This window comes from Netta rufina (assembly GCF_964035555.1).
Source record: "Netta rufina genome assembly, chromosome: 8".
NCBI lineage: Eukaryota > Metazoa > Chordata > Aves > Anseriformes > Anatidae > Netta > Netta rufina.
The window spans coordinates 16539083-16555832 of record NC_140131.1 but is presented as its reverse complement, the minus strand read 5'-3'; the positions used below and the strand labels follow the sequence as shown (position 1 = coordinate 16555832).

At 42.5% G+C, this 16750-nt stretch overlaps 1 protein-coding gene across 1 annotated transcript in view; it reads right to left on the bottom strand.

Annotated features, from left to right (window-relative positions):
* Positions 1-668: 668 nt before the first annotated feature.
* The window catches only part of RGL1 (ral guanine nucleotide dissociation stimulator like 1), a 76327-nt gene continuing 60245 nt past the window's right edge, over positions 669-16750 (bottom strand). Inside the window, exons 10-18 of the mRNA XM_084291607.1 lie at positions 15231-15320; positions 12058-12144; positions 10933-10965; positions 9321-9442; positions 8294-8383; positions 6118-6304; positions 4630-4884; positions 3384-3498; positions 669-2777 (exon numbers count right to left, since the gene is read on the bottom strand). Of these exons, the coding sequence (XP_084147733.1) occupies positions 2590-2777; positions 3384-3498; positions 4630-4884; positions 6118-6304; positions 8294-8383; positions 9321-9442; positions 10933-10965; positions 12058-12144; positions 15231-15320 (1167 nt within the window). The 3' untranslated portion in view covers positions 669-2589. The remainder of the gene's footprint in view (positions 2778-3383; positions 3499-4629; positions 4885-6117; positions 6305-8293; positions 8384-9320; positions 9443-10932; positions 10966-12057; positions 12145-15230; positions 15321-16750) is intronic.

The window sequence follows — 16750 nt, the reverse complement described above, 5'->3', positions numbered from 1 at the left end:
GTGGTGAAAAAGGGGCCAAGATGGACCAGTCAAAACATTTTTTTTTTCCTTTTTTTTAGTAGCTTGCTGCAGAAATCATTCAGTGACCCAAAAGAGAATGTGGTCATGAAAAAGTAAAATTTGTGTGTAGTCAATGTTCCCCAGTTAGTTGCAACAGAAACATTAAACAGAAAGCTCAGGAAACAGTATAAAATATTCCATAGAAAGCAACAGATTGGTGTGTTTGTGGTGGATCTGCTGGGAAGGCTTTTGCTTTGCTAACATTTACCTCTGGCCCTCAGCAAGTTCCTTGCATTCCTGCAGCGTGACCATGGAGGGCTCATGTGCAGCTGCTGCCACTCAGTGGGCAATGCGGGTGAGAGAGAGGTGACTCAGAAGCTGTCATTGTAAGATTATTTTTTTTTAAAGCACTACTGTGATCCTGGTGGCGGTCTCAAACAATACAGAACTGCTGCTTAGGGGGATGTCAAAAAGTGGAACAACGCTGCAGGAAGATTGTAGCTAAAAAGTTACATCTAAAGGTAAGAACAAGCTGAAACCCTCTCTTTCTAGGTCGTGAATGGCAGATGGGTTGTGGGAGCTGGAGGAAGCTGAGAACAGTTAAAACAATAAATGTGATTATGTTAAAGATGGGACAGTGATGGAAGGTGGTGTGAAACATTAAAAAAAAAAAGTTTTAAATGCAGGAGTCAAAATAGAAGAAAGTAGATTAACTTCAGACAACTATTAGTGAAAAAATGTTTATATACTTACTGTATAAAGATTACAGATAAGCAGTTAATTTTTAAAAAATATATAACCTTTTTTTTGGGCAGGGGGCTGTCATTTAAAAATCATTTTCAGCATAATATGGGCATGCACCCTCAGAGTTAGCAACGCTGTAATTTACAAAGGATACAGTACAGACATCAATGCACGCTTACACAATAATGTGAAGAAAAACAATTTCTGTTGTAAAATTGTGCTAACTGAGCAAATGTTAAGGCTCAGTTATAAATTCACTCTCTCACCAGAAATAGTTTGAGTTTTTGAACTACTCAGGCTATGCCTGTACGGTGCTACTTGTGCCTAGAGGTCACAATCACGTAGTCACATCTTTGTGTAGTGGAGAACATAGCACAACCCACTGCTGCTTGTATCGTGAGTTTATCACTGATTGTTAAAGTAATCTGAGCCCAGTTTTGAAAATGGCAGCTACAGAACTGGTGGAAAAAAAGCCTTAGGCATGTGTAAAATTCAGTATTTGAGTTTATTTTAACTAATGCTAATGTATCTCAAAGACAGTCTGTTCTGTGAGGGCTGTTTACAATCCAATGTCTCAATTATGGCTTTTTAAAATCAAACCTCTGTCCTTTCAAGGAAGCCTGTGTTCTGGGAAGAGAGTCTAGAAAGATGTTACTTAAAGTTTCACAGAGAGTAGATGCTTAAATTCTTTATTCCAGCTGAAAGAATGTACCATGTCAGGAAATCCATTTAATAGATGTATATAAAGAGCAAGAGAGGTGGCTGGAGATTATGCATAATAATGCTACAACTATATAAAATCTCTGTTTGGTTGGGGTAATGCTAAAAACCTGGCTATTTCCTCTCAATATCCACTTTTAAAATAAAAGGGTTGTAGTTGCCTCTCGTGGAATGACACTTGGATTAATGCAGGCAAAATTTTGCTCCCGAAGAGTGATTGCACATTACAAAGAGGTACATCAGTCAGTTCAGAGTACATGCAAAAGGCATCAGGTTCTGTTGGAGGGGTTAGCAAAGCAAAAGGAAAACCGCACTGTAGTGGCATTATGACAAGCCCCAGATCCATACATGTAGTGTCTGTTGCCTTGGTCATTAACAAATCATGACATTCATCTGCAAGCAAGTGCGGTCCATTCTCTTAATGTTCTTTGGGGAAAAAAAAAAATAAAAAGGGGGTAATTTTCTGGCTTTGAACAAGTGCAAAAAAGAAGGGTGCCAGCAGTGTGACAGCAATATGCACACTTGCAGTTACTTCTTCCTTCTCCAGAGATGAGTGTTTTGGGGACATACCCACGTTGCTTTTTCATGAATGCAAATGCCTCCGGAGGCAGCAGTGGCTGGTGGCACCCAGTTCACCCACACATTCCGCAAACCAGGGCTCCCCTCAGGCAGCTGGAGGCTGGCCGGGATCTCCTGCTTGGTTCTGGCAGAACTGCATTGTGGCTTTTCTTCTCCAGTTTTATAAAAATAAATTTAGGCATTCTTGTTCTTTGTAATACTGGCAAAACAAAAATGTTTTTTCACAAGAAAAGTTAGGCGTATGTGGTGTTCTGAAGACAAATGTTGCAGTCCTGTTTTCCCCTCTAAATGGGGCTCTCACCTTCCTAGACTAATGTGCAAAACAAAACAAAATTCTTAGTCTGGACTGTCTCGTAAATCCAAGTCTGTCCAGCTCCAGGGGAGGCACATTTCTGGCTGTAGGTCTACCAAACGCTCACTTTGCATTTGTCTCAAACATTTTCAAAGTTGAATACTGACACATTCATCTGCTGCAATTCTGTAATACTGGATGGTAGCAAAGGTACAGTCCTCATTCAGTTCGCCTTGGTGTGGCCTTGCTCCCCCTCAGAGCGTAATTTTGCTGTTCCTGTTACTCCAGCACCCCCGTTTGGCAGTTCTGGGGAGGGTCAGGCTTGACCGACTCCTCATTTTCACCTGCTCATCGACTGAAGCTTTTTTCCGCAGGATGAAATCGAAGTTCACCTGGCTGTTCATGGCGTAGAACACGTTGGCGCTGTCTGGTATCACCAGCTCTGCAAAAAAGGGACAAGAGCGCGTGTGAAGGTGTGGTGTGCAAACTGCAGGAGAAAAGGCAGGGAAGAAAGGGAAGCCGGTGAGTAGATGCGCACACTGACATCTGGGGCAGTGCTGCCCCCTCTCCTTATTCTGCTGCCCCTCTTCAGCTGTCCCACAAGAAAAGCAGGTGAAGAGTTATGGAGGACAAGAGACGGAGGCCAGGCCCAGACCAAGTCCAGCTGGACAGAGGCCCTGGCAGCCACTCCCAGAGGAGGCTGTGCCAAAAACTACCTGCTTGCAGGGCCAGCCAGTGCCACAGGGCCCTGGGCTGCCCTGACTCTGCCAGCAGCCCCCTGGGCCAGACTGTGCTCAGGGAGTGCGAGCAGCTGCACTTCCATAGGGCGCACTGCCATTGTGGCACACACACAGAGGGCTGCCTGTCGCAAGTGGTGTGCTGACACGGGCTGTGCTAAACCACCCCCACACATCAGTTATCTGGGGTTTATTCTCACTGGCAGCTATAATAACACGTCTGTGGCATTTCCACAGTTGCTTCACATTTCACCCCTTCCTTCAAAATGAAGCATAATTTTTCAAGCAGCACCAGAGTTCTGCTTCCCTACCTTTATCCTCGGAGATGACCTGTACGAGCTCATACTCCTCAGCTGCATCAGATTCCAGGTTGTGCTTCAACATAGCTCTCTGGATGACAGCAGGAGTTTTGTCTTGGCTAGTTAGCTGGAAAAATAGATTTGTAATGAGAAATTCTGCTTACTTGCTTATTATAGAATGATTTAATGATTACTAAAGGCCTGTCCTTTTGTAGCCCACTTGGTCTTGCAAAAGATTTTAGGGAACTGATAAATTACACTGGATCAGTAGTGAAGGAGTAGATACTAAGACATGATATGTGTGACGTTTGGTGGTGGTGTTTTTTTCTAATTCAAGGAGACAGATAATGTACTGGCAGACACAGCACTAAATCAGTGGCTGCTCCTCTGAGCAACCGCTCTGAGATGTTTTTTTTTCTTACCAGCCATAAACTTCCACATAAATAACTGTCCCATCTGTTGTTTGCAGACATCAATTAATCTGGAGTGTCATGTGCTAAATACCTTCTCTGACATTCTGCAGAGAATTTTGGCCTTGTAACTTAGTGTACTGTCTGCTGTGGAGGTGCATTGTGTGCAGAGCAGACTTTCTGGCTTGCTCCAGAAAGTTAAGATTTGTCTCTTGGTGGCAGAATGTGTCAGGCCCCCAGGGAACTGCTCTTTGCCATTTGGAGAGGTCAAGCCACTAAAATTGCGAAATAGCTGAATGTGGAAAAAAAAGGTTTTTTTTGTTTTTTTTTGTTTTTTTTTTTTTTGCTTGGCAGCCTGGAGAGATCAGTAGTGGGCAAGTCACATCACCCCAGGCCCTGCAGTCTCTCTGCTCTTGGCCTGGCCCTGCCGGTGTCCATCTGTGGAACCGCACCAAGGGAAAGGTGGGAACTGGTGCATTTTGTGCCCACAGCTGCAGCCTTTCAGCCACTCCTTACAGCTGCATGCAGCATTGCCTCCCTCTCACAGCAGGGAGTAGTGAAGGTGTCAGTCAATAGGGGCAGAGGGGCATCCTGGGCCAGAAAGAGCCCTAATTTAAAGATTAGAAAGTACCACAATACTATATATTCAAACCTCTTGCTTATACCATGCTCGACATACTTTGATTTTTAACATTTGTTGTTTTTACTTTCAAGACAGTTCTGATTAGCTGGCTCAGCAAACAGGTGTTTTCAAAACAAAAAAAAAAAAACACTTTGTGTTTTAGCAATCACCCAGAATGAAAAACTTCACTAATGATAAGAGTAGTTTGCTGTTCCACACTGCTCACCATGATGCTCTTGTACATATTGCCATTGTTGTCTTCCACACTGATTCGGATGATGCACGTATCTTCGTTCTGCTGGTTGTAAACAGGAGGCAGTACTGTTGAGGTAATGGATGTCACAGAGATAGAGCGCTTGTGGATCTTGGGGTTGGAGGACAAGAAGGGAGGGGATGAAATTACGTTGGTTAAAGATGACACCCCTGAGGAAGACGTGTCCATGGAGTGGATGGAAGAACAGGAAGAGGAGGATTCTGAGAGCTGTACAACAGAAAGAAAGAAAAAACACTGAAACTTTACATTTTGCATATGTGCAGGGCGTCATTCTAGAGGAAGAAGCTGAGAAAGCAGGAGGTGCGTACAGAACCTCAGTGATCTGCACTTTTTCCAGGCTGGCAGGGGTATTCAACATCTCCAAAAAATTAACTTGATTAATTTTACTGTTTTAATGCAAACCTGCTTCCAGGTTTACGTACTGGACACTGTGTGCTGCTTGCTTTCCCACCGCTCTCAGGAAGAGCAGGCCAGGAGGTGGCAGCAGAAACAACGAATGAAATGAAGTTTTGGGCTCACAGCTGGGGACAGATGTGGGAAGAGCAGAGTGCCGTGCCACCACTACTTTGCAGCAGGTCCCAGCCTTTACATGGGGAACTGGACTCAAAATTGGTATGAAACACCGTCCCACCTCCCTGTCCCCTCTTCCCACCACCACTGTTTTTTGAATATTCTTTCTGACTCCTTTTTCCCTTACTGCTCAGGGTTTCACCTTTCCCTTCATCTGCCTTTTCAAAACCTGCTGACAGGACCTGCTGCCTCTCCAACTTGCTCATCAAATCCACTGTAACAACTAATCAGCTAAACTGTTTGAATAGTTTAGGTGTATGCCAATGTCTGGAACCTCAACTTCCATTTGGTTTAAGAACATTAAGTGCAATTTAATTTAAAATATCCATCAGCTAAAACCCAATATACCAATATACAACATCCTTACCAAAATATCCCTAAAAAGGTCTTCAAAGCATTTTTGTACAAAAAAGGAAGTGTCTGCTGGTAGGAAAGACCTTGTTGTGGATCACCTCCATCAGATCCTGTCTGCTGTTTTCCTGCCTTTATAATTTGGTCCAAGTTAGAAATGCTGCTAGTCTGCCCCCATCCCTCTCAAACAGTGTGGTGGGGGACTAAGAGAAAAATTAACCTCATGCTCTTCCAGGGCCTCATCTAAAACAAAAAAAACATCGTCAGGCACCATAAAAAAATATGGTTTTAGGGAAGGAAAACTGTAATCTGCCTTGTATCCTGGCAACACAAAAGGGATTATACAAAAACTGACTGGACTGCTTCCATTTTTACACATTTATTTTTAGACTCTCTCTTCTCACTGAAAGCAACACGCTAGTCAGGACTAACAGGCCTGGGAAAACATCTAGTTCCTCCCCGCAGTATGGACAGTCTGTCTTGGTGTAATTTATGCCAGCAATGAGTCCCGGACTGTACCTTTTTCTGAGGCTCATCAGGAGTGTCTATGGGTGTGATGCAAGCTTCCTCAGACTCGGAGTGATTGGACTCGCACGATGAAACACTGACAGAGTCCATGCTTTCACCAGAGCTCCCACTTGGAGTAGACTTGGGTTGCTCTTTGGTGGGTGTACTATTGGTGATCACCTCGGATCCTAAGAACAGTCTAGTATAGAAGACAAAGCATAACAGTCAGTGAGTAGAAGTGGAACAGAGCTGGGTTGAGCACAGCTGTCCTTTGGTTCACAATCTTTTGTACCATTTTGTTTTTCTGTCTTGAGTGGCCTATTGTTTTCATTTCCTCTACATTGTTTATATGATTTGTCAAGAGAGCTTGTTTAACACAATACTTTCTTGGCCATAAGTTCCAGCTGCAGGACCAAAAGCAGAGCTAATGCCGTAATATTGTAAGTGAGGCTTCTTTTCAGTCTTTTTATATTTTGGACTCACTTGCCAGAAAATGATTGATTGTAAATCGTACATTTACAAACCTAGTTAAGAGGCTTGGCAGCTTGCTCTGCCTTACTGACTTGTGCATGCTGCTGTCACAGCCCTGTTCCTCTGACACAGGTCAGCTCCAGATATGCTCAGTCGCTGCAAGTAAGTGAAAATGCGTGTGACAGGTAATGTAGGCCATACAGTGGGGAAAGGTCTTCAAAAGACAGGTTCATCTCTGCTGCAAATTTTTTTCCCTCAATTAAGGTGCCACAGATACCAGTTTCTCTCTAAGAGTCTAAACAGACATGTACACAATGAGGAGATCACAGGAAAGTGTAAATTACAGGCTCCCGCTCCGAAACTCATTTCTAAATGCGGGTCAAGTAATTTTAAAGGAGTGTCAAAGGAAACAAGTTTGTATAATATATAAGGCAGAGAAACAAGGTGACTTGGATATTATGTCAGCAAGCAGTTAATTATTTAAAACAATTTAGAGTAGTGTCACTTGGTCGTTCCAGGATAAATTATGGCAGTCTTTTCTGCAGTATTTATTTGCAAAATACATTCAGACTGCAGATGAAACAGTTCTTTAGACAAAGACTGCACAGTGCAAAGTTGATAGTACGGTAAATTAAAATATTAGAGCCCTGACACACAGTCAGAAATGAGAGCCTACTCAACAGTGATGATTGTTACGCACAATTTAGGCATGCACCAAAAGAGAGACTTGTGCAAGGCCACTGAGAGTTGAGGCACTGCTTTCAAAACTCATGGTCTTATCACAACCTACTTGCATGGACTAAACAAAACACTTTCCAAACAGCTGCCATGTTTCATTTTTATTGTTTTGCAGATCAGAACACAAAACTCTTGATTGAAAAGTCTTTTTTCTTTCAGAGCCTAACCTGCAGTAGTGCTACTCTGAAATGAATGGCTGCTCATTCTAATGAGGAAGCCAGGTACAAGAACCAAGTGCTCTTAAATTCATTTTCTCCCTCATTTTGATGATGCCACTGATACATGGGAGTCTCTTCATATCTCCTCTCACATCAGGTTCAAAATTCTCTCTTTTAAGGTATTTTTCCTTTGGCTCTTGATCTCTGCTTTCGTTGCCTGTAGCTTTCCCTGAATTCCTGCTAGTCTGTTGTTTCCTGTGTCTGCTTAGCTGCCTGCCCCTGTTCTTTACCCACCTCCTGTCTGAATCTTTAAGGTATTAGACTAAATTGGACCATGGCCCTATGATTATTTCCTTCTGTAACCTGAAGGCAGTTAGGCTGATTGTTTCTATTATCAATGCCTTTTTGCCAACTTTAATTATCACATTAAAATCCTGCAAGAAGTTTTTGCATGTGTGTAGTAAATCAGACTAATGATAGGCCAAACTTTATCCTCATTTACTCTGTTTTGCTTCTGCATTCAGGGAATTTATTACACAATAGATACTGAATTTATAATCCACCACTAAAACTGTTCCTTCTTTTGACACTTTAAAAAAAAGTCTTATTTGTTTCTAATCTCTTTCATCATTAATAAGCCTTATGATTAGTTATAACAATAGAAAAGCACAACTTCAGACAGAACTATAAGTTTATAGCTGATGGTGTCTCCTTAAAGTGATGCAGTGACCAGGTATTTCAGCTGGTGAAATAAGTACTGCTTGTTTAATTTATTCTGGTTTGTATTAACACACCAAAGCCACTAGCCCAGTCATACTCACAGGCTGAGCCTCTTCACCATGCTTTTCCGAGGTTTTGGTGACGTGGTGCTGGTGTCAACAGCTGCTTCAATCTCACATGAAAGGCTGTAACTGCAGAACAGAGGCCACTGGGTTAATTTTTACAGCTAATACCATTAGTTATGTATGTCAAAGTAGCAATATTCAAGAAATCTGAGAAGTCTTCAGTTATTTCCACTTCACAGAAGGTTGCAACACCACAAAGAAGAACATAGCTCTGTCCACATTTTACCACAGTAAAGGGATTATTTCAATCCTTTAAAAATAGTTTTAAAGACTAAAAAACTACTTTTTTGAGTGACTTTCACCACTTTATTAAAAAAAAAAACGCACAACACAAAACACAAAAACAAAACTTACAAACAAACAAACAAATATTTAACATGAATCTAGGACAAGCTGACCTGGTTTTTGACCATAACTCTTAGTACAATACAGTATGTGTAAGACTGTGCTTATTCTCTAAGACAGTGCAGCAGCGTGGTATTCAAATATCTAATGGAGATATTAAAATGCTGTAAATAAGTTGTATTAGGTTCATCTAGCAGTGTGTGCAATAGCACAGAACTGGCAGGACTGCAAAAGCAAGCCCAAATGCCCAGGATCCATTATCCATGTCTCTGGTGAGTGCCCAGTGAGGTCTGTGTTGCTGTGGCTACCTGCTATCTATCTGCATCCACCAGCCCAGCGCCTGGGGACTGCATCTCAACATCCCTTGGGATCATCTTCTGAGTGTGCATCTGGGTGTACAGACAGGCCAGACACAACAGACTCTCATATTTCAAAGTCAGAAACCACATTTCCAGTCTCAAAACTAAACCCTGCTAAGTGTTGGACAGGTTTTCTACAGCTGTTTAGCAGCCAGCAGATGTATTTTCCGTATTTCCACTATTTGGGAGCAGTAGTATATTTAAGTTCCTGTAAGAGGATATCTAAAAACTGACGTAACTCATCCGGGTGGACATGGGGTAAGAAAAGCCTGCTTCACCAGCTGGATTGGAAACCTTACCTCTCCTCCTCGGTTAAAAGCTGCTGTCTCCTGAACCACTGTATGAATTTTTGGTCTGGTGTCATGCAATAACTGTTACATGCAGATTGCAAGAGCTTAATTTGGGCAATTACTTCAAATTCCTACAAAATAAACAAAGGAGAATGCTATTTAGAAAACAAGATAAAAACAGACTCATTCATATACTAAACACATGCAACAACAGATCCAGGAGAAACTTAGTATGAGCTCAGGTTCAGTTTCAGCTAAGTAACTATTTCAACAATCAGTTTACAAACAATGAAATCTGCCTTTTTTTTTTTTCCCCCCCCAGCATCCTTAACATGCATTGAAATATGAACATTTTATCAAAGACACACAAATTAGAAGACAAACACAAGGAATCATACTTCACCACTGAGCTTTTCCCAAGTACTAACCCAAGTGCAGCATCAGTGCAAACAGGCCAAACAGCAGCACTGCAGTTTGTCCTCCAGGAGCAAGGGTAGCACAGGTCACAAGTTCTTCAAATTACCCCACCTGCTCGTATCAGGCCTGCACTGGCTGGACCAGGGCTGAGAGAAGAGCTCTGTACTTGGGTGGTTCTCAGCCAGGGAGCAGGGATAAGAGTTAGGGTGCCTGTGATGAAAGTCAAGTCCGACTCTCCTTGGCTTTGAACTTGAGAACACACACTTGCACCAGGTAAAGACAAAATGCTACCCTTGATGTGTGCGAATGGAATGTCACTCATGTAACTCCATTTGTACACACACTTTGCCAAAATAATTCTTAAAAACTTTTCATGTCAGAGTGGATTATAGGATTGGGATACAGCAATGGAGCTGAGCACTCAGCATGGTTCAGAGGGCAGCTTTGCTGCTGGTTTGTACGAAGCTGAACTGATGACCAAAGAGAAGCTCATGTATCTCATCATTGATATCCTGAGCTGTGCAGTCATACATAAAAGACAAGTCCAAGAAGTGGTCTATAGATCTGGGAATCCTTTAAGGAAGGAAATAACTCCATCATAGCCAAATCCAAGTCTGCTTTCAGGCCCCAGAACGGAGATGTGGCACAACTTTATTCAGACAGATGTGACCCTAGTACCTCTGCTCCTACATAGCATTACTTGTATCTGACCAACAGGGATCAGGCTGAAAGAAAAGACTAATACCATGCATTTCCCAGTCCCATGCACCTAGTTCACTCTCTGCAGCCTTTTACCTACAAAACAGTTTATTGCAGTAAACAGAAGATTTTTACAAACTGTATTGTCTGAAAAGCAAAGGTCTCATGCTACGAGACACATAGGGCGTAGGCATACACATAGAACATAATCCCATAAACATCAAACTGAGGGAATGTGTATGCCCCAGATGTAAAACCATGGAAGTGGCCTGCAGCTCTTCCTTTTACTGTGCACATCTGAAAACAAGGTTCTCTTTCTGCACCACCTGTCACAGCCTGGTGTGGGCTCACAGCATTTCAGGGATCTATTCTTTCCTCACATACAATAACTTACATTGAAATTGGTAGCTGTTGTATATACCTGAGCAAAGACAACAGGCCTCACCAGAAGAATTCTCTAGATGAGGGCATCAGTAAACTAAAAATCACAGAACATTCAACTTACCCTTCGTCTCTTCTCAAAATTAATCAGGCCACCCTGTTGGAAGCAAAGAGAAAGGATCAGAGTAGAAGAGCACGTGCTCAGCTGAATTTAATCACAAACAGGATGAAGTAGCTACACTAACATAAAGCACAGACCTGCCCTGAGGAAGGACCTTCTAAAAATACCTGTTTTCCAATCAGGTAAAAACCACAGCACTCATATATATATGAGTCTCCAAACAATATCTGTTCTCATGGCCTAAAATGCATGCAAAAAACAAACTGGGCTTTTGCCTATACTGTAAGTTTAGCAGTGTTCCAGCAGGCTTGAGGAACACCAGCTCAACACAAAGCATAGACAAATGGGAAAGTGCCAGAAAGAAAATGGATATATAGCAGCTCTACTCAGGCCTGCCTTACTGCAGTTTGCAAAACAAACTACAAACAAATCATCAACAGTTACCAGCTCAGACTGAAGTGTATTTGCTCATTCCTATCATAACTATCAGCACCAGCAAAATGAAGGCTGAGTGCCTGCAACATGGCTCCTCAAGTATCTGTGTTAATTGGGGCCCAGTTTTCAAAGGTGTCTAAAAACCTTTGAAACAAACACTTGAAAATTGGGCCCATCCTCAGTTAAATGACCAGACTCCCTTGCAATCCTTTTTTCCTTCCTGTGCTCAGTTGGTGTCCCCCTGCTTGTTCAGCTAAAGAGAAATGAGAAGTCCTTAACCACTTTAGGGCTCAAATACCTCTGAGTAAATACTGAAACACTTCAGCAATCCCTCCAAAGTACCGAAGTTGTGATTCTGTATGCTTTACCAATTCTTCACAGACATTTTTATACCTAAAACCTTGTTTTAGAAAAATAGAATAATGGAATGCCACCTTCCTTCTTTCTTCAAATTTTCTTTCTAAGTTGATAAGACAAAATGCAATGCTGAGCTTGTCTGTTGAAATAAATGGCATTCTTAAATTCACGCACGGTTCACAGTGCTAATAAAAATGCATATTCCCTCCTCTTTTTGGAACCAGATTCTTCCAGTTTTGAGAAACACACAAGAACACAGTAAAAGATACAGGAACACATGCAGACAGCACTGTAGAAGATACACAAATACATGCAGTAAAAATTGCCCCAAAATACCTCAATATAGTCCTGAAGGGCTGTGTCCAGCATGGTGAGATCAGTGAGAAAGGTACCCAGGTAAGGCACTGTGCCTTGCATTACTCCCTGGAAATGATCAGAGCAATGTTGGATTGACTGAGAAATGGTAACAATTAGAATGCTAGAATATTACTGTATTAAAAAAAAAAAAAAAAAGAAATAAAGGTAGTTTGCTTAACAAAACAGTGGTCTTATATAAATGAAGTTTTCTTTCATTGTAATTCCCTTGGTATCAAACCTAGAATTTAAATGAAATCCTTATGAGAAGCAGGATGCTCTCATTAGTGCCTTTCTATTGCAATATTGTCACCATACATTGATTTTTAATGATCACGAGGAAACCCAACTTGCGGAAGGAGCAGTGAGCACTGGTGGAAGCATTCCTCAGTTACCTGCTACATGAGAGAGGGACAGGGAATGGTCCTGGCTAGCTTGTATGTAGGGTTTCTCTTTTTGCTTCATCCAATAGGTTTGGGTTTTTAATGATGTTGCTTTAGCATAGGACAGTCCAGTCACATGGACTGACAGATTCTTTTTGTCCAAGAAAAACTAACTTCTTTCCCTGCCATTCCCTGCATTTTATTTACTTAGCATTCACATTTTAACTTTCTAGTCTACTACCAATTGTAGCGTTCAGGCTGTTTCTACAGTTGTGAAGGGAATGCTTGTTCCTACCATCCAAAAGAATCTGTATTTTTTCCAGTCAAACTAAAAGACAAATAAAAAATCATATTCAGCAGTTTTGCCTCCCTATCCCAGATTTCTCTTCCCTGTCCTTTAAAATCTTTGCCAACTTTGAGACAAAAGCCATTTTCACCAGCAGACTGGAAACCAGATTTTACAAAGCAATCTCTGTAATACAAAGTCCATATAATTTTCAAGCTATCATGTCAGAAGCTTCCTGAGTCTGTTTAAAAGTAAACGAGATTTCTGCTCTAGCCAGAGCTGATTCTCTTTATCGCAAGGATTCCATTATTTACAGTACATCTTTTACTAAATGAAATCTGTAGCTTTCCCCCTTGTTACTATCTAAAGGATAACAGGAGTAGTTGAAAGGCTTGTAGGAGAGAAACAAGACAGTTGAAAGTGATGAGTACATGTTTATATTCATCAATCATTTGTTACTCTTTTTTATGACAAGGTTAGTAAATCTCAGGGAGACCTGAAATTAAGCCAACCCTTGGCTCAGCATCTGTCCTGAACAGCTGGTTTGGATGTGAAACAAATGCAAGCGGGACAGGAGTAGCACCCATTTATCCCCTGTCAGGGAACAGGAGAAGCTTAGTGCCAGGGAACATACTGTGGCACCCAGATACATCCAACAAATCCTGAAATTTTGGAGTTTAGGAAGTTGAAGTCCCCCACCAGGACAAGAGCTGACGATTTCACAATTTTTGCCAGCTGCCTGTAGAATTCCTCATCCGTCTCCTCATCCTGGTTTGGCGGTGTGTAACAGACCCTCACCAGGATGCTTGCCTTGTTGGCCTTCCTGCCGATCCTAACCCATAGGGACTCAACCTTATCATTCCCAGACTCAGTCTCGAGTTCCACAACATCAAAACTCTCTCTGATATAGAGAGAGCACCCCTTCTGTGCTGCCTGTCCGTTCTGAAGAGCCTGTAGTCAGACACTGCAGCACTGCAGTGGTCCCACCACGTTTCAGTGATGGCAACCAAGTCATAGCCTGCCTGCCGGACAATGGCTTCCAGCTCCTCCTGTTTGTTACCCATGCTGCGTGCATTAGTGTAGATGCACTTCAGCTGGGCCACTGTCTGCACCCCAAACCCTGACATTGTTACCCCTGGCACAGCTCTAACAAACCTTGTTTCAGCCCCATCCCCCTTTTTACCTAGTTTAAAGCCCTTTCAATGAGCCCTGCCAGCTCCTGCACTACTGTCTGTTTTCCCCTTAGAGACAGGTGGGACCCCTCTGCAGTTAGCAGGCCAGGTGCAGAGTAAAGTGCACCGTGGTCAAAAAAAACAAAATTTCTGTGTTGGCAGCAGCCTCTGAGCCATGTGTTTATCAGGTGAGCATTCCATGTCCTCTCTGTACCCCTCCCTGCCACTGTAGGGATGGAGGAAAGCATGACCTGTACTCCCACTCCATCTACTACTTGTTCCAGTCCCCTGAAGTCCCATTTGATAGCCTTCAGGCTTCTCTCTTCAATATCATCTCTGCCAGCCTGGACTATCAAAAGAGGACAATAGTCAGAGAGGCTAACCAGACTCAGAAGCTTTCTGGCAGCGTCCCTGACCCTGGCCCCAGGAAGGCAGCAGACTTCCCTACGGGTAGGGTCAGGCTGACAAATAGGTCTCTCTGTTCCCCTGAGAAGGGAGTTGCCCACAACAATCACCCTTCTTCCTGTCCTGGTGGAGGCACTCCTGAGGCGTGGAGTCAACTTCCTCACCCTAGGCATCCTCCTAGGTGGACTTTTCACCTCATCCTCACCCACCCATCTCTCAAGCTCCAGGGCCTCAAACCTGTTGCATAAGGGCACCTGGGAAGGTGGGGCTGGTAGGGATGGGGGTTGCCTGTGATGTCGAGCAGGGACCTGTTTCCATTCCTCCTCCTCTCCTAGGTCCCCTCCCTCTGCCCGACAGGTCAGGGGGTCCACCCCCATTTGAGGTGTCTCACTCTGGTGCCTTTCCTTCAAGCCTTGCAGGGAGTTGCTCCGACAGTCTATCTCCCACTCTCACTCCCTGATGGCCCTCAACCTCTCCACCTCCTCCTTGAGCTCTGCCACCAGGCTGAGCAGGTTGTCCACCTGCTCACACCTCACACACACAACATAGTATGTATTACTTGCTTACTATGATCCATGGCATAAGGGAAATACAGCTTTGGGCATATATTTACAGGGACAAACATTTTGACTGCGTTTTCAGTCTAAACTTTTCAGTTCACTTGCTTAGTCTCAGTTAGTCAATAGTACTGATGTTTTAGCAATTGTTTTGCACAACAGAAGGCATATTCAAAAACATTACCTAGTGCCCACTTGTTTTCTTAAATTTTCTAGATCTTCTTTCTCAATTTTGCTTTTCATATATTTAGATTTTTGCTTCTCTCATATCTGTCTAGATTTTGCTTCTCTCATATCACCTAATAATCACATTACCAGTTCAGAAACGGGAGGAAAAGGACACCGGACGCACCATATCTTTTTGAAGTTGAAGTCGCCTCTGAGTTCTTTTCTGATTTTCTTTCACACTGCTGTCCAGATTTGCAAATTTGGATGTTCCTTCCTGTAAGGGAAGTAAAAGACGATTAATGGAGGAGCAAAGTGGTAAGCTGGCAACTACATTCATGCAAAATAATTGGAAATACATTTAACCAGGCAAGCTAGATTAGCAAAACTATTTGCTATGCAAGTAAATGTGTGTATATGTGCATGTGATGATTTTCTGGGTCTCAAGCACTGCTTGGGAATCTTGGAAAAACCCCACAGGATGACCATAGGGGAACTTTTCTGCAAAATACTTCTACTCTGACCAAATCTAAATGCTATTGCAAACCTCCTAAGAGTTTAAATCAGAGAAGCTTAGGTATACTTCAGTTGTCCAGATGCTTCTCTGAACTCCATCCTGACACTCAAGCTCAAGATTTCTGTTTAATTTCCTAATCAGGACTGCTACAAGTAAACATCTCTGTCTTATGTAATGCTTTGTTGTTTTTCTTATGCCGCAACACAGAGATCCAGCAACTAACCTCTGTTGCTTATTGACTAATCCAAAAACATGCCGGAAATGGAAGTAATAGGTTTTGATCTCCACAATTCCTATGAATGGATGAGCTATTTCACAATAGATCTGCACCCTTTATTTCCCTGGATCCATATGGGATGCTGCAAGTTACTGTTATTTTTTTCCAGTGGCCAGATAGATGTCGCATGAATCATCAATGTCTTTTTAAGCTTGCAAAAAACAACAGCCTGCACTTGTAAAGAGCCTCTCATTATGCTTACTTCTCTCAGTCACAGTTAATGAACAGATCAATTAAACTCTGCCTTTCCTTCCTCGGCTGAAAAACAGAAGCAAATGAAGAAGGAATATCAATGTCCTGAAGATACTGACAGGTAAATGAGATTCTCTAGCAGCAGCAAATGGCAGGCAGGCCCAGAAGCAGCTGCAGCTCGCAGCAGAGACGTTGTTTGGGGAGAAGAGAACAGAGCTCTCCCTCTGTGTCGGACAACCCATTTCATATGGTGCTTTGTCTGCTCTGCACTTTAATTTGCAGGTTGGATAGGCAAGATCAAATACAGCTTCCCTGCAGAGACTATTTATAGTGAAACAAAACAAAGACTTTAAGGATACAGTGGACATTAATCCTCCAATCATTATAAATTGATCCAAGATGAGAACTAGGAGAGGGGTGCGAGCTAATTCCTTGGAATTTTCCTCCTCTGCTTTCAAAATGTTTGGCAAATCTACTTACAGCAGCTGAAGAGAGTGACTTGGGAGTCAGAAGGTCCGGGCTTGGATTGGGCTGTTATTCTCTCTTTTTAATATTTAGTTCTATAAGCTGTTCCAAATGCACATTTTTTAAATTGAGCTACAGGTCGATCATAAGTGGATGATAAACAACAGACTGACAGGTTTGAATGCGCTCGCCCACCATTCCTGAGCAAAATACAGTGTTTCAGATATCAAGGCAACGGGGTAAGACACAAATGCCA